The sequence below is a fragment of the Malaclemys terrapin genome, chromosome 6 (assembly GCF_027887155.1).
Source record: "Malaclemys terrapin pileata isolate rMalTer1 chromosome 6, rMalTer1.hap1, whole genome shotgun sequence".
Classification (NCBI taxonomy): Eukaryota; Metazoa; Chordata; order Testudines; family Emydidae; genus Malaclemys; species Malaclemys terrapin.
The window spans coordinates 94,075,392-94,101,856 of NC_071510.1; the positions used below are offsets into that span (position 1 = coordinate 94,075,392).

At 39.4% G+C, this 26,465-nt stretch overlaps 1 protein-coding gene across 6 annotated transcripts in view; it reads right to left on the minus strand.

Moving 5' to 3' along the window:
- Window positions 1-26,465, minus strand: part of RNF180 (ring finger protein 180) — a 120,893-nt gene that overhangs the window by 49,125 nt on the left and 45,303 nt on the right. Inside the window, exon 5 of one of the 6 annotated variants that reach the window (XR_008445525.1) lies at window positions 16,489-16,686. The exons of 4 other annotated variants lie outside the window; for them this stretch is intronic. Coding sequence is in view for 1 of the 2 variants with exons in the window: in XM_054033020.1 (XP_053888995.1) it covers window positions 16,678-16,686 (9 nt within the window). In the remaining variant the exon portion in view is untranslated. Of the gene's footprint in view, window positions 1-14,513; window positions 16,687-26,465 lie in introns of those variants that run through there. One more of the 6 variants, XM_054033020.1, reaches the window with a different exon arrangement.

Here is a 26,465-nt window from a genome sequence, read left to right on the forward strand (position 1 = left end):
TTAGTCTTTAAGATGCATCCCCATATTGATGACCAATCCATGAAAGGGCCATCAGACTCCAATACCATCTAGGAGGATGTGAATATGTCTATAGTTATAACTAGTACATGGATATATTTAGGAATTCTATATGCTGTGACATTTATAACTTTGTTGGCAACCTTAATAAAACTGCTAAAAGATATTGGACCTTGTTCTTGTTGCTGTATGTGTTACTTGCCTATGGTTCCTATGGGCTCTGGATCCAGAACAAAGAGAGACAACTCTGTTGAACTTGAAACTGTAGCCGCCAGAGCCGAACCCACTGTAGTATTATTAACATTAAATAAAATAAAAGGCTATAGCCCCGATTTGAAGGTCAGTCTAGCAGAGTTTGTAGCTTTCCTGTACTCATTCATTTTGGGGTTTGCATGCATTGGCACTGACTTCCTCTGGGCCCGGGGGGTACTCAATCCACCGCTCCGCCCTGGAGCGCCCATGGAGTCGGCTTATATTTGCATCCATCAGTGGGTTTTCAACCATTGCTTCTCTTGGATGTCTTGCATTGCAGTGATTTCTGTCTGAGAAAGATACAGACACCAAGTTGCTTTGTGAATCAATTACCAGACGGTACTAACAGAATGAATAATTGCTGCTTCTTTCTCCAAGCCCAGGCATTCATTACACAAAGACACCTCCTATATAGTCTCACATCACAGAGTGGGATTCTTGTTCTTGTCTTTAAACTCAGAATATCTCTGTGATGGACGACGTCTAGAAAGCAGTAATGTCAAACCTGACATCTGGGTGATAGATGGCAGCAAACTAGATATAATCTTGAATAGCGAAATGGAAAGAAAGACACAAGACAATTTTGAATTGTCTCATAAAACAGAGCTGCATGTCCCTCTCTGCATTATATTGGTGAGACCAAACCTGGAACACTGCCTTCAGTCCTGGGCATTTCAGTACCAGAAAACAGAGAAAATGGAAGAAGTGTAAAGAAAAGCAACAAAAGTGATTCGGAGTCGAGGGATTGGTTTGTAATGAATAAATAAACAAACAGACAAATTCAGGTTACTATAAAAGGGCTACTATGTATAGCTTAGCTACATGACAATTAATGGGACATGATAACAGTGTAAAAGCATTTGAAAGCATAAACAGACTGGGCATATAACTAGAAATAACAGGATGAAATTAAAAAAAAAAGAGAACATTTAGGCTAAATGGCTGAAATGCTTTTCTTATAATGAGAGCCAACCAATTGTGGAATAATCTCCTAATAGAAGTAATGGAAGCATCATCTCTTGGGACTTAAGACAAACTGGACAAAGCACTAGAAAACTTATTGTAGAGAATAAATCTGCATTGGCAAAGAGATGGATCTGATGACCAAATACATTGAAGTTCTATGAATCTATTATTCATGTGATGTGGCACTTTGCTGCATTGGCACCAAAAAATTTGTTCTGAGCAAAGTTTAAGGAGAATGGTCTTAGAAAATTGATGGCATCTGGGTGGCATACAAAAAGTATTCAAAATTATTAAAGCATATGCCAAAGCTGAACCACACAATGCGTTCATGCTAGTGAGTGGTTCAAAGAGAAAAATACACAAATGAGTTCCACAGGAAAACTAATACTTTCAATTTTTATGACGATCCAGTTATTATAATATCCTCTTAAAATAGTGACAGAATTCATATTCCTCTGCTCATTCCCAGAGAATGGATAAAGGAGCATTTCCCATGCAAGCATGATGGAAGAAGTTGTTGGTTTTTAAGAAAAAATTTGCTCTCCTGGGTATTTCCGCAGCAGTTTTATTCCCTGTAAATCTTGCTTGTATAAAGAAAGGGAAATGTAGTTCTGCTTGGGTGTTTTTGGATTCCCAGAGGTCAAACCAGGAAGTTCTTTCAGAGAATGGTTCCACATTAGAACTTTAAAAATCCTTGTTACTAAGTTTTTACATTGCTGTATCCTTGCATTTATTTTTGCAGTTTTTGAGGGTCAACGTTACATCTGATGTGCAGTGTAAATTGGGTGAGGCAACAGTGAATATGGATGGATTATTTAGGTATAAGGAACAGGACAGATCCTTTAATGGTTCATTGCCAGAGCTTAAAAAAATGCAGGATTCTTGTAGATTAGGTTTTGGGAGTTTTAGCTGGACTTCACTGAGGCCTGGGTCTACACACACAGAAGTTTCATCAGTTTAACCCAGGTGTGATTTTATACCTGTACATCCTTGTGTGTAGATACTCTTAAGTAGGTTTAAACTTGGCTTATATTAGTTTAGCTTGCACCTATAAATTACAGGAGCAAGCTAACCTGTGTAAACTGCATTTAACCTGTTGGAAGAGTGTCCACACACAAAGTTGCATGAGTTTAATGGCACACCTTTAGTTAGAACCAGTGCAACATCTGTATGTAGACCAGACCTGAAACACACTTTCAGCTTGTGATAAATGAAGTGTGGGGGGGAGCTCCCTTTTATGGACACTCAGCCAGCCAGTTAGCTATAAAGTCCCTCTTGGTGGCTGTTCTCTGCTTGCTTTACCCGTAAAGGATTAAGAAGTCTCCCTGGCTAGGTAAAGGAAAGGAGTGGGCACCTGACCAAAAGAGCCAATGGGATGGGTAGAACTTTTTAAAATCAGAAAAAACTTCCCCTTTGTCTGTTGTTGTTCTCCAGGAAAGAGGGGAACAGGGCAGCAGTTATGCTATCAGAAGCTTTAAGCCAGGTATGAAAAATCATCAGATTATACCTAGAACTACTTATTGGAAACCCCCAGATGTGTAAGTAGATGAGGAATATCTAGAAAGACGTGATTAGGTTTATTTATTTTATTTTGTAAGGCTTGTGGACTCCTCTGTGCTAACCCCACATGCTTTTGTTTTACTTGTAACCTTTAAGCTGGATTTCAAGAAGCTATCTTGATGCTTAATCCTTGTATTGTTTTAATAAAATGTACCTTTTTTAAGAACAGGATTGAATTTTTGTGTCCCTAAGAGGTTTGTGCATATGTTGTTTAATTAGCTGGTGGCAACAGCCAGTTTTCTTTGTTTTCCTTCTCAGCTATTCCCTGGAGGGGGAGTGAAAAGGCTTGAGGGTACCCCATAGAAAGGAATTCCCAAGTGTGCCTTCCTGGGCTTCAAAAAGGGGGTGTTTGCACTTGAGTGGTGGCAGCATCTAACCATCCAAGGTCAGAGAGAAGCTGTAACCTTGGGAGTTTAATACAAGCCTGGAGTGGCCAATATTAATTTTTAAGATCCTTGCAGGCCCCTACCTTCTGCATTTCAGCCTTACCATTTTTTACAATAAAATGTGCTTGCTAATTGAATACACTGTTAACTGAGAAGTACTATTCCAAAAGGAATAATTTGTTTTCCTTTCACAAACAATGGCAATAGCAAACCATGCATGATATTCAGAGGACATTATATTATTTACATGATCTATACAGTGAAGTCATATAGTTAATTTGTTCAGCTCCAAGAAATAAACATGTCAAAACAGTTACATTGTTTATTTCCTTACAAATGAAACGTAGATGTGATTGGAGATGTTATGCTTTTGGTTTATGAGCTATATTTTCATAATCAAAACATCAAAATAAATCTGTATAATTATTGAAATATGTATTATTTGAGCTACTTGAAAGCAGACCAGCTGAAAACATTATTTAAGCATGACAAACAAATTTAGAATATCTTTTAAACATCAATTGTATTGTTTCATATTTAGGATTATTTAACTTCAGAAATTATCCCCATACAGTGAGCACTATAGAAAGGAATTTACAGTTATGTTAGAAATCTCTATGAAGTAAACATGCAAACCCTAAGTGCTGAGAAGATGCATAACTGAATATTCCCACTAAACATCTTTGATTAACCAATACTCAGGTGTTCAGGAAGTACATAGTTGCAAAACTGGTTATTCAAATTTGTGTTACTTGGCACTCAAATCTTCAGGCATCATTTCATAATCTTTGCATCTTGAAATTAATTCAGTTTTCAAATATCTATCCTAGGTTACATTTACATAGTATCTTTGTGCCAAAGGATCATAAAATTCTTTAAAAACAACATATTTGGCACAGTGGCTAAGGTATCAGACTACAGCTCAGGAGACATCAGTTCTATTCCTAGCTCTGCCCAAGATGTGCTGTATGAGCTTGGGCAAGTCCCCTCAGCTCCTTGGTTTAACCATTTGTAAAATGGGGATTTCATGTTTATTTTCTTTATAAAGCATTTTGAGATCCTTAGATGAAAAGCTGCATATTTCTGTTTCTAAATAAAAAATATATAGTTTTAAAAAACCATAAGTCTAGGTGCCCCTGAAAATTAACTAAAATCACAATTAATATAAACAAAAGAGAACCAGCAGCAACCCCACAAGTTATACAAATAACTAAAAAGCAACAGAGGGTCCTGTGGCACCTTTGAGACTAACAGAAGTACTGGGAGCATAAGCTTTCGTGGGTCAGAACCTCACTTCTTCAGATGCAAGAGTTGCATCTGAAGAAGTGAGGTTCTGACCCACGAAAGCTTATGCTCCCAGTACTTCTGTTAGTCTCAAAGGTGCCACAGGACCCTCTGTTGCTTTTTACAGATTCAGACTAACACGGCTACCCCTCTGATACTTGACAAATAACTAAATAAATTATACATCATAGATATAATAAAAGAAATACCACACCATCGCTAACTATCAGCTCTGCTCTCATACAGCATCTCATTCCACAAAAACCCCTTTAAAAAGATTTGTCCTTATGGCCAAGTGATTCAGGCTATTTTATAAGTAAGAGGAGCACATATTCAAGAGAAGGGGCTCTAATAAAGACCCTGCAGGCAGCCCCATCTTTTATACAGAATATATGCCCACCACTAAAATGAAGCCACTGCAGCGTTAATCATGGCATCTGTTTAACAATGCACAGCAACATTACAAACCAGTATAAAACAGTTGGACACAGCTGCATGTAGGATACATATACTAGTTTGCTAGAATTACTTTTCTGTGCTTTTGTGCCCTACATTTTCATTTAAACAATATTTGCAATAAGAGTTTGCATTTACTATCAGTTAAAATAAAATAAAAACAGCAATGGGAACAGATTTTTATTTTTATTTTATTTCTGCTGGCACTGAAAATGCAATTTTATTCACATCCATTTTTTCAATGACTCCAGTCCCTAACTTTTAGCCACTTTATGAGCACTAATAGCTACAATTTGCAAAAGAGGCCTGTTTGTATAATAGATTGAATGATCTCTATCTGTGTCAAATGGCACACATAAGAGTCAAACGTCAGAGAGGTTAGAGATGAGATAATCAAAGAGGTTCTGGTCACAATGACAAAGTCTGGTGAATACCAAGTAGGATGCTGTGATGCCAGCCTATTGTCATTACAGGAAATATATACTTATATCACAAGGCGCAAATAATTGATTCAAAATTACTCTTTCCCTTTTTGTAGGGAGAACTGGTTCATAGGGATGGAGCACAGTTCTCTTGTATTTTGGAGTTCTCTCCTTAGTGTGTTCTTTTGTTGTAACACTTAGTCATATCGCATGCCAATCTGTAATTTCTCCTAATTATTCCATTGTTAGCAGAGTTTAAAACAGCAACATATTTCACTAATGAAAGGACCTATATAGATGCTCCTATTGTTCTCATTATTTTCAGCTACAATTATTTGTTTGAAAACCTTTAATAACTTTGTAGGGGGAAGCTGCACAGTGAACATTTTATACTAACTGCATTGTAATGGCAACTTTATTACAGTGTTTTTTAATCAGATAGTCTCTCAAGAAATTGAAGTTACCATATCGGTCAGTCTGTTGCAGTTGTAAAATTACAAGGATGGCTTGTGAAATTACCAAAGTTTTAGCATCTCAGTGATGTGATGAATGCCATGTATATATGTAAACCTCCTATAAGTTATCTAATTAATTTCCTGTATTTTCTTGCTCAAATAATTGAAATGATAAAGCTCCCTTCTTAGGCCCTCCCCCACCAAGAGCATTGCACAAGCAAAAACAAATAATGTAATAAAAATGAAAACATTGTAAGAAACCACATATAGTAAGCAAAAAAAAAAAGACTTGAAAGTGAGATGGGGAGGCCTTTAAAGATAAAGTTCAGCTTTAATATACAATTTCCGTATCTAGATAGGCAGGTGTATACATAAACACCTTTTGAAAATGTTGTAAGCACCCAGCTGCTTGCATTGATTTCAGAGCTCAGATCAGTAGGTACCTAAATAGTTCTGTTCAAAGGGGGGTGCTGGGTGATAGGCACCTCTGAAACCCAGGCCACTTACTGAGATCCCTAAATTTAGGGCCTCATTTTTAAAAAATCTTGACCAATCAGAACATAAATTGAACACTGTCTCCTGGATCAAGGAAAATAGAAGACAGCAAACCACTGAATCCAGTGATAGGTTTTAGGAATTTCAAATGGCTGAAAAGATTCTCAGAAGAAAATATCAAACACATTTTTGGTATTCCAAGGAAATACAGCTGATGTGCAGAAGAATGAGCAGAATTTGACACAAGTGCCCATATTGTAGGCTGCAACCAGACACACAGATTACTGATGCCAGAGCATCAAAGAAAAAATGAGGCTACTTATTCAACAAACTCATGTGAGTCAGTTAAAAATAGATATAGAAAAATCACAAGTTATATAAAATCAATAGTCCTATAAAAATAGTTAAGTCAACTCTACAGTGTAATAAAAATCAAGAACAAATGCTTGTACAAAGTACTTAAAGCCAAACTTAACAAAAAACAAAACCCAAACAAAAAAATAAAACCTGTCATATTTTATTGAAAGTGGCTCTATTAATTCTTTTCAAGATCTCAGCAAGGGGTTGTTCCTGCACATTAAGGATAATCAGTGCTGAAGTGGGTGAACAGGGGTTTGGCACTCAAAAACAGGTACTCCTGCTGGATCAGAAGTTGCAGAAAAAAACCAAGTGTAGACAGGGTCACTTGCCACACTGTATATTAAGACCTTCCCCACCCAGAACACTACTCAACATTGTAAACATTGGCCTGTCTACACTACAGAAATTTTGCAAAGTTTCCCCATCATTGCTAACACCAATACAGCTTCACTGGAGTTACAAACTGTTGGAGTCCCAGGACTCCCAGTGTTGAGGGGTCACCAATAATTTAAGCACTACTTCGATTAAACATGCCTTGAATAGGTTTAGAAGACATTTGCTCAAAATGCTGATGACTGCTATTACCCTGTGTACACTGGGACCCCAACTGTGGCTAACACAAGTGAAATTGCACTGGTATTAACAACAATGGGAATGTTTTGCTGAATTTCCACAGAGTAGAAAAGGGTCATGAGAAAAGTATGAAAAAGGGGACACATTTGAGGAAGTATGTCTGTATTTTGGAGGAAATGGATTTACAATAAAAGATAAACTGCTGTTTTTAACAAAACAAAAAATTACTTGGACTCTCAGGTAGAAATGAAACCTGTACTTACCTTATGGTATTGCAGTTAATGAGCAGAAGTAGGAAATGTGGCATTCAAAAGGGATACCATACATGCATGCACTGCCCTGTTCCCTACCACCTTCCCCTCACTTCACAATGCTTTGTTAATACTGCAGAATTATGGCTATATTCTTTAAACCAATGAGTACTGTGACAAAGTTCCTCCTCTACCTTGGTGGGTCCTGTGCATATTGGCGGATTTGCTCGCTTCACAGATTCACCCTGTGGGTCAGGAAACAGTCCAGAGACCTTCCCCTCTGGAAGAAGCTATAGTCCAGGTCAGTTCCTCCTGTGTTTGATCAGGAGTTGGGAGGTATGGGGGGAACCTGGGCCCACCCTCTACTCCGGGTTCCAGCCGAGGGCCCTGTGGACTGCAGCTGTTTAGAGTGCCTCCTGGTACAGCTGCACGACACCTACAACTCTCTGGGCTACTTCCCCATGGCCTCCTCCCAACTCCTTCTTTGTCCTTATCACTGGACCTTCCTCCTGATGTCTGATAATGCTTGTACTTCTCAGTCCTCCAGCAGTACGCCTACTCACTCTCAGCTTCTTACACACCTCTTGCTCCCTTTTTTTTTTTTTTTTTTTTTTTTTTTTCCTTTCTCTCTCCCCCCCCCCCTGCTTGACTGGAGTGAGCCCTTTTATAGCATCAGAGGGGCCTTAATTAGAGTCAGGTGCTTAACTGCCTCACCTGACTCTTAGCAGGTTAATTGGAGTCAGGTGGTCTATTAGCCTGGAGCAGCCCCTGTTCTGGTCACTCAGGGAACAGAAAACTACTTATCCAGTGGCCAGTATATCTCCCTTCTGCAACTCTGCTGTTCCCAACTTGTCTGGGTCTATCACAGTGCTCACTGTGCACATTCCACAAGAATACTGCTTAGTTATTCAGAGGCATAAATTGGAAGCCAGTCCCAGATTTCAGGCGAATGAAGAGCACTAAAAATGCCACATGCAGGGGAGGACTGATCACCCTTTCTCTCTTTTTTTTTCCTGGTTCACCGCCCCGGCCTACAGCCAGATGCTCAACTTAAATATTGGGGGCTATGTCTACACTGCATAGTAAGCCTGGGCCTGTGGGACCCGCACCTGAAAAATTGGTGTTTCAAAGCTTGTGCTTGGGATCCACACTGCATTGTAAATCCAGGCCACCCAACCATGCTGATGCTAGGGTGACCAGACAGCAAGTATGAAATATCGGGACGGGGGGCGGGAGGGGTTAATAGGATTCTATATAAGAAAAAGACCCAAAAATCGGGACTGTCCCTATAAAATCGGGACATCTGGTCACCCTAGCTGATGCGTCCATACTGCTTTATGCAGACCCGAGTAAGATCTTCTGCTTCTGGGGAGGCATCAAGATATCCCAGGGGTCCTAGCACCCTCACCAGCTGTAGCTGCCTCTAGGGTTTGGTTCATAGTGGATTGTGGTCAGTCCATCCTGCCTGACTTGATCAGAGGTGATTTGAGCCCACCAACACATCCAGCCAAGCCATTTTTGAATCTGCATGCTCCCAGTTGATCCCATCAACATGATCCCAACTCAGTGGAAGAACTTCTCCAATTCATGCTGTCAGTCCTATTTTGGGAATCATGCAGAGCATCTGTGAGATGCTGGTGGACATTTTAGCGGCAATATCTGACCTGCCAAAGCACCTCTCCCCTGATGCTGCTCATGCCTGTTGCCATAGCCACATATTCCTGGTATTTAAGAGCATGGCCACAAACACAGACTGGTGGGATCGCCTTGTCATGTGGACCTAGGATGAACAGCAGTGGCTCCAGAACTTTTGCATGATGAAGCAGACATTACTGGAGGTTTGTTATCAGCTTGCCCTGACCCTTTAGTGCCAGGAAACACAAATGAGGAAGGCTAGGCTGGTCCAGAAGCAGGGTGCTACAACTGTCTGAAAGTTGGCTACCTCTGATTGCTACAGGTCTGTTACTAAACAGTTTGGAAGTCAATTGTGGGGGTGTTGTGGCAGAGGTTTGTGAGGCAACCAGGACGGTGGTTTACCTACAGGTGGTGGGCATTACAAATGTTCCTGAAATAATTGCTGGCTTTGAGAGAATGGGTTTTCCAAACTGTGCTGGGGCCATTGATGAGACTCATGCCATAGTTTGCCCCTCACAAGGAACACAAGTACATAAACTGCAAGAGGTATTACTCCATCTCTATGCAGGCTCGGATAGACCACAGAGGCAGATTAATGGATGCTAATGTGGGATGCACTGGCAAGGGACATGACGTCAGGATTTTCTGGAAATTGGGACTTTACCTTCCTGGACAAGCTGGGACATTATTCCCACTGAATGATATTGTTATAAATGGAGTCACTGGCCCCACTGTTATTCTAGGGTCCCCCACTTACCGCCTTTTGCCATGGGTTACAAAACCAAATCCTGATTTCAGAGAAGCAGGTAAAAGAACATTCAGCTACACACTAGTAGCTGTAGGATGGTGGCTGACTATGCATTTGGCAGCTTGAACTCTGCTGGTACTGCCTTCAGAACCATTTGGATGCCAGTATCGTCAGTGCTGACTGCATTATTGTGGCCTGCTGTGTTCTGCACAATGTCTGAGAGGATAAGAGAGAATCTTTTTGCCAAAAGTGGATTTAAGGCACTGCTAGATTGCTGAACTGGTACACACAGCCAGAAAGTGCACCTGTCATTACTGGAGCTGGATCCACATGTGCAACAGAAATCAGGGATGCTTTGTGCGCCCACATAATGGGCATACATGGTCCCATGCATGAGGGAAAGTGAAATGGTATTTGTAATTGTGGTGTTTCTGGGTGTGGGGCAACTGAGGGAGTATTTTTTAAATGTATTTTATTATGAATTTTGCAAACACTTTTAATGTACCTTTTCACAAAGTGTGCTGAAATGTATGGAGATTTTTTTATGCTTATGGATTACCGTGATGACTTTTCTTGCATTTTTTGTAATTTTACTGAGACTGGCCATGTACTTAAACCCACAATTTATGGAGCACCGTGATGAAGTTCCACCTCGTTACATATATTTAAAAATTGCTAATGCAGCCTGGTGTGCAAATTCAACACTTTACTTTAAACATGTATTTAAACATAAGATACCAATTTAAAAACCTGTCATGCAAACCAGCTGCCATCCAAACATACAACACAGTAACCAAACACAGTGCAAAAACAGAGAAAGGTGTGTTTTGCACGTGTGGGCCACAACTGTTCCATATACTAGTCTGTGACATGGAACAGCCAAGCCCTGATTTGCCCAAAGGCTGAATAGTCTGCAGGATACAATACTGTGGAGGGGATCCAGGGAGTAGGGCTGGTTCAGGAAGTGCAGGTGGCAGCGCACTTGGGTGGCCAGGAATGCAAGTAACTGCTCAAACAGCAACTTCTGCTGTGCTCTGTCTTCCTTCCTCAAACTGCAGTCACACCCCAAGAACTATGCCTCCAACCTTTCCTCATGCTGTGCATTCTCTCTTTCACCCTTCTTGCATCTTTATCTTTCTAGTACTCAGTCTGATCTTTCTGCTGACTGGTTTTATCGAGAATCTCTCCCATCAACACATTTAAAACTTTCTTTCTCCTTGCCCATAGCTGGAGGGTTTGCTCTTCCAAGCTCCTGGTGCTATATATTTGCCCTGTGGAGGTGAAGGGGCCTTGAAAGAAAAGACCACATTATTGTCTGACCATGATAAAAAAAATTACATTTTCTACTCTTTAAAGGAGCTGCTTTTCTTCAAGGTCAAAAGATGATACTTTTTATCAATGGGCTCATAGGTGCCAACTCCATGGATGCTCCAGGGCTGGAGCACCCATGTTAAAAAAAATAATGGGTGCTCAGCACCCACCAGACACAGCTCCTTCGGCGGCTGCCGCCAAACAGCTGATTGGTGGCCACCATCCTCCAAATACTAACTCCACAGGAATAGCCTTCCCGACCTCAGCATGAGAGTCACTTCTTGCCCTTCATCTATCAGCTGTCTCTCCTCTGGTGCCATCTCTGCTCAGCAGATTGTCATGCACCTTGACTTTGTGGTAGGCTGCCTTGAGCTGCTGGGTTTGTTCTCTGGACTGATCGATCCCCCAAAGCCACCAGTTGCTCCAATATAGCTTTGTAGACTTGATAATTTCTTGTGCTTTTGCTGAAGTCAACCATCTTGCTTGCCTCACACTAGAGATTAACCAGAATCTGGCTGTGTTCCTCTGAAGCTAGCAATGCATTTGATGCAGGTCTTCTTGTTAGTGCTGGCCATAGTTCACACACAGGAGGGCTAACTGTGTTTCCAGTTGAACAATCCATGTGGAAATGAAGGTTTAAATGCTGAGCACCTGTATTTGACCCAGGGGGTTGCTTTTGATTCCTGGGAATCAAGTGGGAAGTTTTGGGATGGAAGGTCTTTGAAACGCTGGCTCAGTCAATTGTGGGGATAAAGTTGGTGAGTCTGACAACCTGGACTTGATCTGCATTCACCCTGCTAAATGCCTGGGCTTGGACTCGTATTATAGTGGGATTCAGGCTCGGACAGATATCTCTGGCTGAGGCCATGGACCCAGTCCTGAGGACTCTCTGACCTGAGTCAGACTGAGTTGTGCCTGGGTGATAGAGGGGGTTGGGCTTAAACCCGAGTCAGAGCCCAGGTTTACTATGCGGCGTAGGCAGAGACTGCAACCCAGATGCAGACTTAGGCCATGACTAAGCTCCTACATTGATGTCAGCAGGCACTGGATCATGCCCCAACAGATTAAAAAAAAAACAGCAACAGGTAATTCACACAGATTGCTTGAATAGGTTTGAATGACAGGTAGTAAAATAATTCAATTCCATAACCTGACACCAGATTCGGACTATAAGTTTACAAAATCTATAAAATCTCCTGTAATATGTAATTCTCATTATAACAAGTAAATTACAGACCAAACTACTCTTTTGACATTTTAATGGACATTGTGGGTAAAATCTGGGGCTCACTGAAGTCAGTAAAAATTTTGCCATTTATTTCAACGAGGTCAGGATTTCATCCTATAACATGAGGATAGGGAATTCACCAAGTTGGAAATGAGTTTGCATAAAGCAGTTCAACTTGTATCTAATTACTACTTCAGTTACTTTATTAATTACTAATTATTATTATCACTATTTATGCAGGTACAGGTTGTGACTCCATAGTTTAGGCTGTAACCAGGAGTGCATTATCAATCTTGCTTTGACAACCCTCTAACTTTTAACAGGGACAATATATTCCTATAAAATGTTTTTGTGATCGTTTTAGGCATAAACAAGATTTTTTCTAAGGTTCCAGTAGTTGTTTTGAAAGGGCAAATTCTTAAAATGACCTCTTTGTAATTTGTAACGGGTGTCATGAAGTTTTGGCCCTCCACTCCTCCAAACAGTTCACACTGTCTAAAATGACAGCCTTGAGACAGTAAGAAAAATATATATTCATGATAAAGCTCCACTTATTTGGATTTACACAAATGTTAAATGGGATTTATCCATAAAGTCTAGGCACCCTTGACATTACTTAAATATATAACAAAATAAATACCCAAACATAACTAAAACGCAACAGTATAATGCAATGCAACTCACTACCAGCAGACAAGACACCTCAAAAGTTTTAATTCCCTTCCTATTTCCAAATGCTGGGGGTTGGAGATAAGCCTAGCAGCATGCCAAGGTTTGGGGTATTACACAGAACTGGGAGAGCAAATTCCAAAAGTGGGGCCCTTATAGAAAATGCCCAGCCCTCCTCATTAACATTGGGCTTCAGCTTGAAGACCTTTGCTGATTTCAGCTGTGGGAATCTGGTGATCTCTCAGTGAGTTAGGCTTTCGGCAACTTAAGGATTTACAGATTTATACAAAGTCCTTAACCATCATTAAAAATCAACTGGAGACCAATTCAAATTATGAAGCACTGGTTGAACATGCTCACATCAAGGCATTCAATTTAAGAAGTGGGCTATTATATTCTCCCCTGGCTTCACTTTCTGGATGATTTTAAGATGTAGCCCCAGAACATCTCTCTCCATGGTAAAATGCTTTTAGATATAGATTATCATTATTATTATTTGTTTCCAGTAGTTTGCTTTCAATGTTCTACTTTCTAAACATAAAAGAAAGGCCAGTCTGTGCCCTGGAGACTAAACTATCTAAAAGAGGGACTGACAAACAAATAGACAATGGGTAAGGAAAAAGAGTAAAACATACCAAATTGGTAATAAAATATTTTAATGACAAAACAATTTTGTTTTGTAAGCTATATAGATGATCCTCAAGAAACTCCATCCTAGTCATAATCAGCCATTTAGTTTATTGAACATTTTGCAGTAGAAGCAAATCTTCTGGAAGGCTGGGATACGAATGCTGGGATACAAATTGGTTCACGTCTTTCCTAAAGACACACATTTATTGTGAAGCATACAAAAAACTAACCGGCTGATTATGGCTAGAGAGTGGGTGCTTGAGGATAACCAATACATCTTACAAAAAATAATGTGTTATTGAAACATTGTGTTACAGACACTATTATTGTAATTCTAAATAATAATATTGGTAACATCAGTAAGTATTTTCACTAGAGAGGAAACAGTTCGAAATACTTTCAGTGACTGTCAAAACTGTCTCACATTAGTGACTTGTATGGTAGGATATTTACCATACTTCATATAAACCTATTATGACTATCGTTTCCACTTAGTAGAAATATTTATCAATTTTTGCAGTCTCAGCCATGAAAGGCTACCGAAGAATAGAAATTTCACTGCTGCCAGCCTGAAAGCCCTTTCAAAAGTGACACTAAGAAGATATAAGCAAGTTTGAAAACTTGTAAAATTAATGGGAGATAGTTTAACTGCAATGCACAACTGTTATATAACATTTTAATGTGAATGTATAGTTATTTAAAATCTGCTCCATGATGAGAGGAACTTAATAAAAAGGAGATAACCATTTCTCTAAATAGACTCCCTGCAAAATAACTCTATTAAATTACTTCTTGTGTCAAAGCTCTATATTCCAATCTGATACAAAAAATATGTATTCAGATTACCAGAATTTAATGGATTTCAGATTTGTATAAATGTGAAAAGATATGGCGTTTCCACTAACATGTGAACATGCATGACACCAAAGTGTATGTTCATTTTTAATTAATCTGTTTATACATACAGTACAAATTTACACCTAGAAAAAAGCAGAAAAAATAACCTTTCCTGAAAATCCAAAATAACCTTATTAAAACTCTGCAGAAGAGAGCCTCCCAGGAGAACATCCCACATTATTCACGTCTCCCAAGTGAGATCCTGTAAACTTTCCAAAATTAGATATATAGAATGCTGAACAGTGTCCTGGGATAAACATTAATATCAAAACTGTCTAGACCTCTCAGATGTGACTACTGTGAGGCAGGAGTTTGGGACCGAGCTACTTCTTTCCTCCCCATGAAATACCACGGCACTTGCAACCTCGGATGGCTCTTTAATAGCCTCTTTTTAAAAGCCTGCACTTTAAAATTGGCCCTCTCCTCTAGTCCACCGGAGTTCTGATGTGTGATCATTTTTTCTCTTGGACTTTTGGTGAGTGGATGTGCTAAGAGTCTTAGGTGGCTGAATGAGGGAAGGCTCTCTTTTGCTGGGTAAATTATATTTTGACAGTTGAGGTTAATAGGTAAGAGTGTTCTTTAGTTTTGTATATTTTAAACAGCTGTACAAACACCTAAAGGTGTTAAAATAGATGATCTAAAGACATTTGCAGAATAAATTTCATTTTTATTTCTTTCCAGAGTTCACATAGTGCAGCAACCCAAGTTCCACTCCTCCACAGAGAGAACAAAAAACTGTTATGAAAAAGAACTATAACTTCCAGGAAGACAATTAACCCAATTCCATAAAGCATGCAAAGTACCATCATTAGTGTGCCAGTTTTTGATTGGCTGCCGGCCTGCCACATAATGATTTCTTTAATAATAATAAGTATCAGATATGTGATTTATGTCAGTTCCTTAATGAAAAACAGAGCATGTTTGTAGCAATGAAGTTTACTTTTACATTTTAATCACAGACTTGTTTATATTTCTGTTGCATTCAAGGAATAAAATGCACTAAGCTTCACTCTTTTCATCTTGTGGTTTCAATGGAAATGTCTTTTGCCACTTTACTGAATACTACCTAACAGAACAAGTGCAATCTTAGAGTACATCTATACTGCATACCACTGGTGGCGGCATGTAGGGTATGTAGCTATACATCACAGTGAAAAACAGGCTGCATCCACATTGCAGTGTGTAGCTACATGTGTCAGTGAAAGGCTCTGGGGGGTGTAGGGGAAGAGGAAGCAGAGAAAGGTTCTTCCCCAATTCCCTGTGGCGGGAAAAGGCTCCAGCAACAGGGAAGCAATGGGACACTACCCTGCTAAAAGTAGCCGTGTGGATGGAGTAGACACTGCTTTGGCATTTAGAGAGCTCTGTAGGATACATACCCACAGGGTGCAGGCATGTCTTTACTCAATTAAGCAGGCCTCACTATCTACACTGCTATTTATACCTGTGCTAGGGGAGTGTATAGTGTATGTACTCTACAGCCTGCTGTAAGGGATGTGCAGTGTAAACATACCCTTAAGGGGTGTGTGGGTGTGTGTGGCCTTCCATCCAGGGGCAAAATGCCAGTTCTTGTGTGAGCTTTGAGGATAGATCCATTCGTGACAATGAGAGTGGGGCCATGCCAACTTCCAGCCAGCAGAGCTACTCATCATGCATCCCCATGCTGTGTAGAGTTCTGAAAGAAACATCTCTGCACCATCACCAACACAGCCCTGATTCTTCAAGGCACATCCAAGCTTTAAGTGTCTAACACAAAATCCATGAAAGCAAAGAAATTCAAAGTTAAGGATGAAAGAACATCTCTAACAAGCCATGTCCCTATTACCCCATTTCTTAGCTCTTGTGATTTTTATGCCTTTGTCACCCCTGGGCTGGACTACAGCTATTCAACATACCTGGGTATGAAGGCTTCAGTTCTTAGTAAAGTCCAGCTAATAATGGATGCTGCGGCATGTCTCTTCAGCAACACAGGCTACCATGAGTACATCATGCCTGTCCACTGCTCTCTCCGTTGGCTTCCCATAGAATTTCGAATCATGTTAAAGGTCTCAGTCCTTATCTTCAAAGCTTTCCGTGGCCTGGGCCTAGGATATCTAGAAGACCATTTAAAACAAGGACGGAAACCATTGTCGACAACTACACTTCTCTGGCACAATGGAACTCTCAATAATAAGAGTAAAGCTTGTCTATGCAGGAGCTAGAACTTTCTCAGGGCTAGTAAGAGATGGTGTAATGAACTCTCCCAGGAACTAGGAACCATCACAAACCTCACCACTTTCTGTTCCAAGTCCAAGCCACATTTATTTGACCTGGCCTTCTTTAATAAATACGTAGCAACAGGTACATTCATTTTTTTTTTTAAATAAAAATTCCCAACACTACCAAAACAAGACACTCCCCCCCCTTCCTCCCCCCACAAGTCTCCCCTTGGGGAGAGGATGAGAGAACAAACAACATGTGACAGATTTGTAGTCATGTGCCAGGCCCCATGGGTCTCGAATGCAGGTCTTGGGAGACATCACACTCCAATCCTCCAACCAGCAGCTCACAGATAGGAGCTGTGATTGGGATCCATGAAGCCCAACTGGGGCACAAGCCCAGCCCCTACACTCTGGGAGAGTTCCATGGCTCCTGATTGGGTTGCAGCCCCTATTTAAGCCAGAGAACGAAATAGAAAGTTGTCTGCACAACTGAGCTTCATCTTGCCATTGACCACTGGTCTGGTGTTTTCCTGTTCCTGGCTTCTCATCCTGGCCTCCTAGTATCCGGATATGGCCTGACTCTTGGTACTGCTTCCTGGTTCCTGCCATCTGGTTCTGTAGCCTGAACCTGATCTCTTCGTATCCTGACTTGGCCTGACTTTTGGTAACTACCTCCTGGTTCCTGCCCTCTGGCTCCATTGCCCAAACCTGACCTCCTCATACCCTGACTTGGCCTGACTCGCGGTAACTGACTCTTGATCCCTGCCCTCCGGTTTGTCTCTCGATTCTGATCTCCTGGCATTCCAACCCAGCCTGATTCCTGGTAACTGGCTCCTGGCAGCTCGACCTGTGCCTGACACTAATCCCTAGGCCAGGCTGCCCATGCCCCATCCCGGACATCAGGTTTAATAGGCTACTGGAAGGCACTCAAACACTATGATGAGCATGGTATCCATATAGAATCAAATAGAAACCCATATAGAATCAAATAGAAAATATTATTTGAAATCATTTTTGTGGTTTAATTTCCCTGGGAGTCTTTTCACAGTTCTATGGAAAGAAATTTCAAACCTCTACAGTTTATTGTGTAAGTATACCTAGGCCAATGTTAAAAGTGTGTGATAATTATTCCCTAAGGGACAGAACTTGTATTACTTGCACACCAACTCTCTTAGTAGTTTTAGAGTGTGCTTTGGGTCCTCATAGATTTCAAGCTAAGGCCCTAGTTCAGGAAACAAAATCCATGGGCGGGATCTAGGATACATGAATATTAACGTGGCTCACATGACACATTCAGATTCTCCACAATCCAAGCTGTAATTACAAAAAGAAGTAAGTTTCTTGCCCTCATAGCGGCTGAGACAACATTTCGAATGTGAATCAAATGTAACCGATGCAGTAACCTGAGTGTGCAGACAGTCTGAAACAATCATTCAGAGGTGTGAACATCTCTTCTCCATTAACTTGATTGGAGTATTAACTTTAAAGCCCAGGTCACAATTAAATGCCAGCATTAACTATTTTGGATGGAATGGGCATAGGATGGGAGTGAAGCAAACTGGGGCCTGATCTACACTACAGACTTATATTGGTATAACTATGTCACTCAGTGGTGTGAAAAATTCACACCCTGTAATGTAGTTATATTGAGCTAACCCTCCCTCCTCCTCCCCCCCTCCCTGTGTAGACAGTGCTATGTCGATGAGAGAGCTTCTCCTGTCGACATAGCTACCGCCTCTCATCAAGGTGGATTAACTACACCAACAGGAGAAGCTCTTCTGTCAGCATTGGAGCATCTTCACTAAAGAGCTACAGTGGTGCAATATTGACCTGCCCTCAGTTGGGAACGGGGAGTTGTTGCAGGGTAAAAAAAGCAGAGAAGAGAACAGAGAAGTGTCGCAAAACCAGGAAAGAGGGAGAGGTAAACAAAGAAAGGAGAATAAGGAAGGAACAGAAACAAAAGCAGAAATAGCAATGTGGCTAAAGGAAAAAAATATATTCTTACTGATAAATGTGATATTAAGGTGTTGAACAAATATTAAATAACTAAATGTTCATTTACTATTACTAAGCATTGTGCATTATGGGGAATACCATGTTTTGAATTTATACCCCAGCCCATGGATCATAATTAAAAATAAAATTTGGCACTCTACCCCAAATGACCTCCAAAGGAATTCTGGCGGGCAATGGGGAAGTGGGCATAGTCATGATCAGTGACACTGCAACAGCCCAAGCATCACAGAATTGTGGGAGGTGCTGGGCTGCAGAAGGTCGGTAGATAGTGTGAATATGCAGTCAGCAACAGATGTTGATGGCAAATAACCTTTCTTTCTTACTTTAGATGGCTTCTGCATATTTCCTCCTGTGGGAATACAACTTAAAAATACAGACTTGAGATTCATATTTAAACAAGGATTGCAGAACCACCCTCCTAAAACAAACATCTGATTTAGATTCCACATAAAAAATAGCAGTGTTTAACTGTGTAAAAAACACTACAGAAGCAGGCCATCAACACCTTATCTCTTGATTTACAAGTAGTGTCACCCTACTTAAGGCATAACATATCTCAGTGCACAATCTAATCCATTTAGACCCACATGGAGTGGAAATGAGTAAGTCTTTACACTGATCCAGAAAAGTTATAAAGTCTTGCTGACCTCCTAAAAACCTTAGCTCTTCTAAGGAAAACTTTCAGAACAAAAAGTGAATATCCCTATGTGCACAGATAAAAGAAGGAAAAGGGGTACATGGCCTTTTATAACCTCAACTGCAAATAGTCAGAGACATAAGGGGGCTGTTATCCAGTACCAACTGCCATTACTTTTCTGGACATCTACTAAAGTTGAGCAGCACCAGAAGGTGCATTTCATAAGTGAGAATCTGCATAGACCACCTTGAAGAAGATTTTCTTATTTTTAATTTAAATAAAGTTTGAATTGAAAACATATTCTGAATAGTGCAGAATGGTCAGCTGGCAAAAAACTTAACTGTTTAACTTTGAAGGCCATTAACTCAAGAAGAACATCTTAGGCACTTGGCAATTTAATGAAAGATTTGCTTTTCATGGAGCTGCACTTTTGTCATGTAGGCATTTTTAGACTGAGATAATACTTTGTTTTCGACCACAGTTACTTATTTATGCAGACATTACATAAAATATTCATTAATACTATTATATCTTAAAAATGAAGATAACAGCTCTTGAAAAAGCACATAGTCTTTCATAAGATCATTGATTGAAAACTCTTTTACCTACCAAATGAAGCTAAATTAATAATTTAGACTGCTCCAAAACACCACAATCAATACAACTTCTTTTAACTCAACTGGAGAAAAATACCTTATTAAAAAAATACCTTATAAATTGTGGAGTTAATTCCTGCTTTGCACCAGACACACATCAAATATAGTTCTCATATATTAGAGGACAAAATGGTTGCAGCTGCTAGCAAGTAGAAGAAAATAAAATAAGGAGAAATTACCAGCCTCAGTGAAAACTCTGCAGCATTAAGTAGCTCATATACTAGTTAAGTCAGCCACATGATTTTAGTGAACTTTTATAATGCACAATGCCTGTTGGAAAAGTTTTCCTATTTCTAATCAGTGAAAATCACTAAATGCATTCTGCCACACCTCTCCCCCGCCTCCAATGTGCCTAATTCTGCATTCCATATTCAACATGCTCACAATGGCAGTTTTTGCCTAAAAAAAGAACACTTGTTTTTCCTTTTTCACCAGATCAAGTTTAAATGTGAAGGCCCGTTATAATTTTTCTCTCACAGTGTTTCTGGGTACATGGTAGATAAAAAATGATGATTCATTAAAAAAAAATTTTTTTTTTATTTACATTGAATTAAAAAAAAATAAACCTCTTATTTAAAATAAAATTTCAGAATGAAACCTACCTTAAGACCTAAGCTTATTATATTTTAATTTTATTTAAATTGTAAACAAAAAATAATATCAACCAGTAAATGTTTAAAACTTGGCAGCAAAGTAAGTCAAACCACTAAACTGATGGAAGTCAGAGGCTAACTACCTCGAACCAGAGTTTGTTGAAATGCAAAACCAACTTTTGACAGCAGTAGCCTCTTCTTCAGGTGCAAAGAGAATACGGTCTTCATTTCAGTTTATTAAACTAGTTCAGTTCAATGACTTGTTCATTTGAAGTTAAGAAACCAATTGGAAGGTGAAAAAGCAGGAAAGCTTATTTTCTTCTTCCTATCTATGAATAAAAGCTAGGTGTGAGAGGAGGAGATTTACTAGTTCTAAAATACTGAAGGACATGATGAACAGAAACAATCAGTTTAATTCACTAACTTCAGATAATACTTCCTTTGTTTAATAAGTCATTTTTAAATGCAACACATTTTTTTCTTCGATATCCAGCACATTTAAGGTAGTTTTATTTAATAAAAAAATTAAAATGCTGTTTTGGGGATTATTATTTGAATTTTCATCCAAGCAGAGCTTGACACAAATCACATGTAAATCATCATCTAGTAGATAAAAGTGCATCATTTTCTAGCATAATAAAAATGCAAAAATTAAGAATCTAAATAAATGTAAGTTACACATTAAATGTAAGTTAAATGTAAGTTACACATTTATTGCAGCAATTATATTTTTATAGATCTAGTGTATTCTCCTGGTTAGCAAAAAGAAGCACCAAATTCAGTGTAAAGACTATATTTAGTTTGCTAATCAACATGTTTCAATGGTTACCAACCAATAAGAATCAACCTTTCTTTAGGAAAATCACTACAAAGTACAAATGTAAAACATGATTAATATCAAAGATGTTAATCAAACTTTCCTGATTGTTGATAGGGTTGCCAACGCTCCAGGATTGTCCTGGAATTGCCAGGAATTAAAGATTAATCTTTAATTAAAGATGATGATGTGTGATGAAACCGCTGGGAATACATTCTACCAAAACTGGCAACCCTAATTGTTGATTTAAATCACTTCACCCTGACTATGTCTCTTATCACATGCCGCCTACTCTACACTGTTTGTTTGCTTCTCAAACAACTGTACAAGAATATTTTCCTCCCATTTGTACACACTAAATATTCCTTCCTGACATGGTATGGTCAGCTATTACCCTCTCCTTAACTCCAACTTCTGTCACAATGACTACAAGAAACAAGAATTTATTTTATTTGGGGAGATTTGGGGTTTATTTTTTATTTGTTTGCTTTTTGATGCCCCATGCAACTGTACAAGCCTTTGTTGAGTAACTGCTTAATTCTATTGCTCCAACTCATGTCCCTCTCCTACTATCTCCTCCCTGCAGTTTTGTTACTTCCTTCCACTGAGACATTTCTGAGGCTTGGTCTACACTACCCCCCCCAATTCGAACTAAGGTACGCAACTTCAGCTACGTGAATAACGTAGCTGAAGTCGAAGTACCTTAGTTCGAACTTACCTTGGTCCACACGCGGCAGGCAGGCTCCCCCGTCGACTCCGCGGTACTCCTCTCGCCGAGCTGGAGTACCGCAGTCGACGGCGAGCACTTCCGGGTTCGACTTATCGCGTCCAGACTAGACGCGATAAGTCGAACCCAGAACTTCGATTTCCAGCCGTCGAACTACCTGGTAAGTGTAGCCAAGGCCTGAAAGTAGATTGTATGCCCCTGAAGTAGACTGTCCTTGAAGCAGATACCATGTATTTTAGCTATATTATGAAGTACATTATTGGGTTTTATAAAAGAATAATGAAGGCTGTAGAATACTGGAACTCTTCAAGACTTAAAATAAGCGGCTATAAATAATTCCTAAGGAAAAGCTACATAGCTAAATAAATGTTGGCTATAAATAGAACTTTTTGGACTTGAACTTTAGTGAAAAACTATTACTATTCATACAGGGACACTATATAATTACATGTGCTCGTGAGATCCTAAGCACACAGCCAATGATTTTGTTGTAGCACTTCCATGCTGCTCTGCTCTTTTTCCTGAATAGGTCAACCTAGAATGTATCTAGGTTATGCAGCTTTGTGGTGCTTACGCACTTCAGAAGGCAATGTAAATTCTGGTCTAGATAAGATCCATGAAGAGGACCACAGTTCAGACGTAGCACAACCTTTTGACTCTTTACTTCTCTAGCTAGAGAAAGAGTACAAAACGATTTTCTTATGTTTAGGAGAGGAATTTCTAATCTTGCACAGTGAAGCTAAGCCAAGCTTCAAGTAAAAGAATAAAACGGCATAGTGTTGCAAGAATTAGATCTGATTTTCTGCCAATTTTTTTTTTTACTTCAGTTGTGTGAGTTTTTTGTAACTGCATATTATGGCAGCATTTTAAATTACTTACAAAAGCAGCACCCACTATCACAGTTATGCAGTGGTGAAATGTATCCACTATGCCAATCCCTTGCCAATTTTTCAAGAGATTGCAATGAGCCAGATGTTTCTAAAAGCCATTATTTTGAAGAAAAACAATGGCAAAAGAAAAATGTACCCACTGAGATGAAAAAAGAGAACGGTACTATTATGCAATATAATTTTTATTAATGGGTCAATGTTGTAGTTAAGGTTGTGTCAGCATTCCCAAAACTCACTCTTATTTTCAGACGTTTCTGACTTTGGTGTTAAAAATTTGTCAGTGAGAGAACTTCAATCAGTGATTTTTTAATTTTACTCAAAACCGTTTGGACATTTTTATGTTACAATAGGATAAAAATATAACGTTTGCAATTTCAGATTATTTTTGTAAATCTGTTATCACTAATCTTTCCTAGATTGCTGGTTTGTAATGTTTATTATATTCTTATGGTTAGTTCTCCACTTCTACTCAGGCTACACTTGGCAGAGGACCTAGGATTTGAGGGAAGGGACAGAAGAAAGGGTGCCTTAATATGCCTTTCAGGTCCCTGATTCTGGGACCAATTGAGGATTAAATCTCATCTCAGGGTCTGTCTTCACTGAACAGTTAGCCCAGGTGATTGGCACATGGGTGTGCACACCCAGGTTAGCTCAGTTCAAGTGAGAGCGTTCCCACAGCAAAGTCCTAACCACATTACTGTGTTCTCATTTTTTCTACACTTGACCATATGTCTGTGGTCATATCCCATGGTTCTTGTGCTGAGACAGTCTAAGATTCTTTCCTAATCAGTTGTGTCAATAGCAGGAGAACTTGTCTGTCCTTCAAGAGGGAATTGTGGGAAGGCATTGAAGGACTATCAGATCTTAAGTGGTTTTGCCTGTGAACTCACTGCAAAGTGGGTGGGCTCCAGCCCAAGTTAAAGTGGACCTCAGGCTCTAACCCTTCCCACCCAGCCATGTAAGTTAGGCCAGGCTTAAAGCCCTCTAACCAGGGTAAGAGGTTTTTCCTATATGAATAGTAGAGGAGGAGGAGGTTGGGTTAAAACCTGGGTAAGAGCCCAGGTTAACTGTGCAGTGAAGACATATCCTCAGTTGTGCTAGTTATACCAGTTCCTTAAGAAATGTTCCATTGGCTGTGGATTTCTGATGTGTAACCCGCCCTGGTCACAACCGTTTTGCCTCCTGCCACACCCCTATGCCTGCGGGGAGAGAATGGCATAGTTGTTGAGGTTTTACACTTGCTGGGGAGTCCCCTATATTAAGACAATTGCCATCATCTTTGAGATTGCAGAGTGGCATACAGGGAATGGAACTGGGAGCTAGAATCCATCCCATCAGATATAAAAAAATTCAACATTTACACTAATATCTATCACACATTCATTGAATTAAACATACTCAGACCTAATCAAGGACTTATTTATTATTATTTATTATTAAAAGAATTCTACATATTTTTCTTGTAAAAGTAGTCTCTCTTTTTTCTCCCTCTACAGAATATTGTCAGATTCCATATATTATATATGAGGGCATTTATTTCTGAACAATTTAAAAAAAAAGATTTCTAATGCGGCTACTGATCACTGTTTTCCTTTAAAAATATAACTGATATTTACAGTAGTACAGAAATACTGCACATGGCTAGAGCCATAAAATAAAGATTCCCTCAGTATGCTCCAATACAACATATCCTGAGGATACACAATGTACTAATAATCCATGGATTAACGGTTCATTAAGTACATGTGAGCATGTAAGAATATAGCGGTTCCAAAGACATACAAGTCCATTTTAGCAAACTGTAGACAATGGATCAATAAACTAAATTTCTGTATCTATGTTGCAAAATATCAATAAACTGATTGTACAACAAGCTTCGACATAATTCCATTCACAGGAAATCACTGGTATAATATCTTATAAATTTCCACCAAGAACAATTATGATTCATATAGACGGAAGTAACAAAATGATTCAATTGATGATATACATCAGTGAGAGACTATAATGGCAAATGACCAAGTCTCTTTTACTGATACTCTTATGGTTACAATGATGCTCCTGCAATCCAAAGAGATTTAAACACACACACAAAACTAGTAGTCAGGACAAATAACAAATGTAAGTTTTGTATTATACTATAAACTAAATGGGTTAAAAATATTCAGAGGTAGATCCTGGGATGTGTTGCACCTGTTTTCCACCACAATTCTGTGTATTTTGGTCACAAAAGCTGTATAAGTGGCCCAGACAGCATCAACCATGCGCAAGGCTGATGCTACAGTGGCATGCTGCTCACAGGGATTCATACACTACATTCCCTCCTTACTGTTGATATTGAGGGGAAAGGGAAGTATGATTACTGAAAACAAGTTGTGGCTAGGTCACAACTCTGCTATGCCAATCCTGAGGTAGGTGGTCAATCTATGGCTCTTAGAGGCTCCCGTTCTTCGAAGTAGCCCTAATGCAGTTCATAGCAGGGACATGCACAAAGTGGCACATGGCGCACAGCAGTGCCCATAGCACAGTTTTTGCTTTTGCTGAATTACGTGAAGACTTCAGGATGTAGCCCTTGCAATTAAGTTTGGTACCGAAGGCTCAATCTTGTAAGGTGCTGCATACCCTCAGCTCCTATTGCTCAGTCCTTAAATGGGGATAACTCAGTTTAAATCCTAAGATTTTGGGAAGCACCGTACATTGTATGATTTTATATCACATACAGTATATGTTGTGTGGAGCTGCAAAATATTTTCAATAAGAATTTATTAGGAATTACTTTGGTTCAGCTGTGCTCTCACCCTTCTTCTATTTGCTTTTAATGAAAAATCATTTGTGCAGTTAAAAGATTAAAAATGTTTTTGAAGTTAAAACTGTTTGAAAGGTTTTTTGTTAACTGTATAAGTTTACAGTGTTTAGAAAGTTCAATATACCTGAAAATATTCCAAAGGCATATATTTTTGGATAAGGGGCAAAAGGGAGGGAATACTTCTTAATGGCTAATGATTCTTTTATTTTAAAATAAAGATACAGATATAGTCAATTTATTGATGAGGAATGAGTGTTGTTTTCATCAGTGTGAAGCAACTACAAAATCAGGCCTAACACTGCACTTCACTGTGTGCAACTGGGCCCCTGAGCTTCAATGCAGCTCTGTGCTGGCACAATGACTGAAGGATCGGGGCCTAAATTATTTCATAGTGCAAGCACAACTGAGAAGTAGAACAACGTTTTGTTTGCTTCATTTACTATTCAGGAACACAGGGTCTATTATTAAAAACATTTTTTAAAGTCCAACTTTTTATTGAATTGGTTTTTACAAGATCAGTAATTGTTTA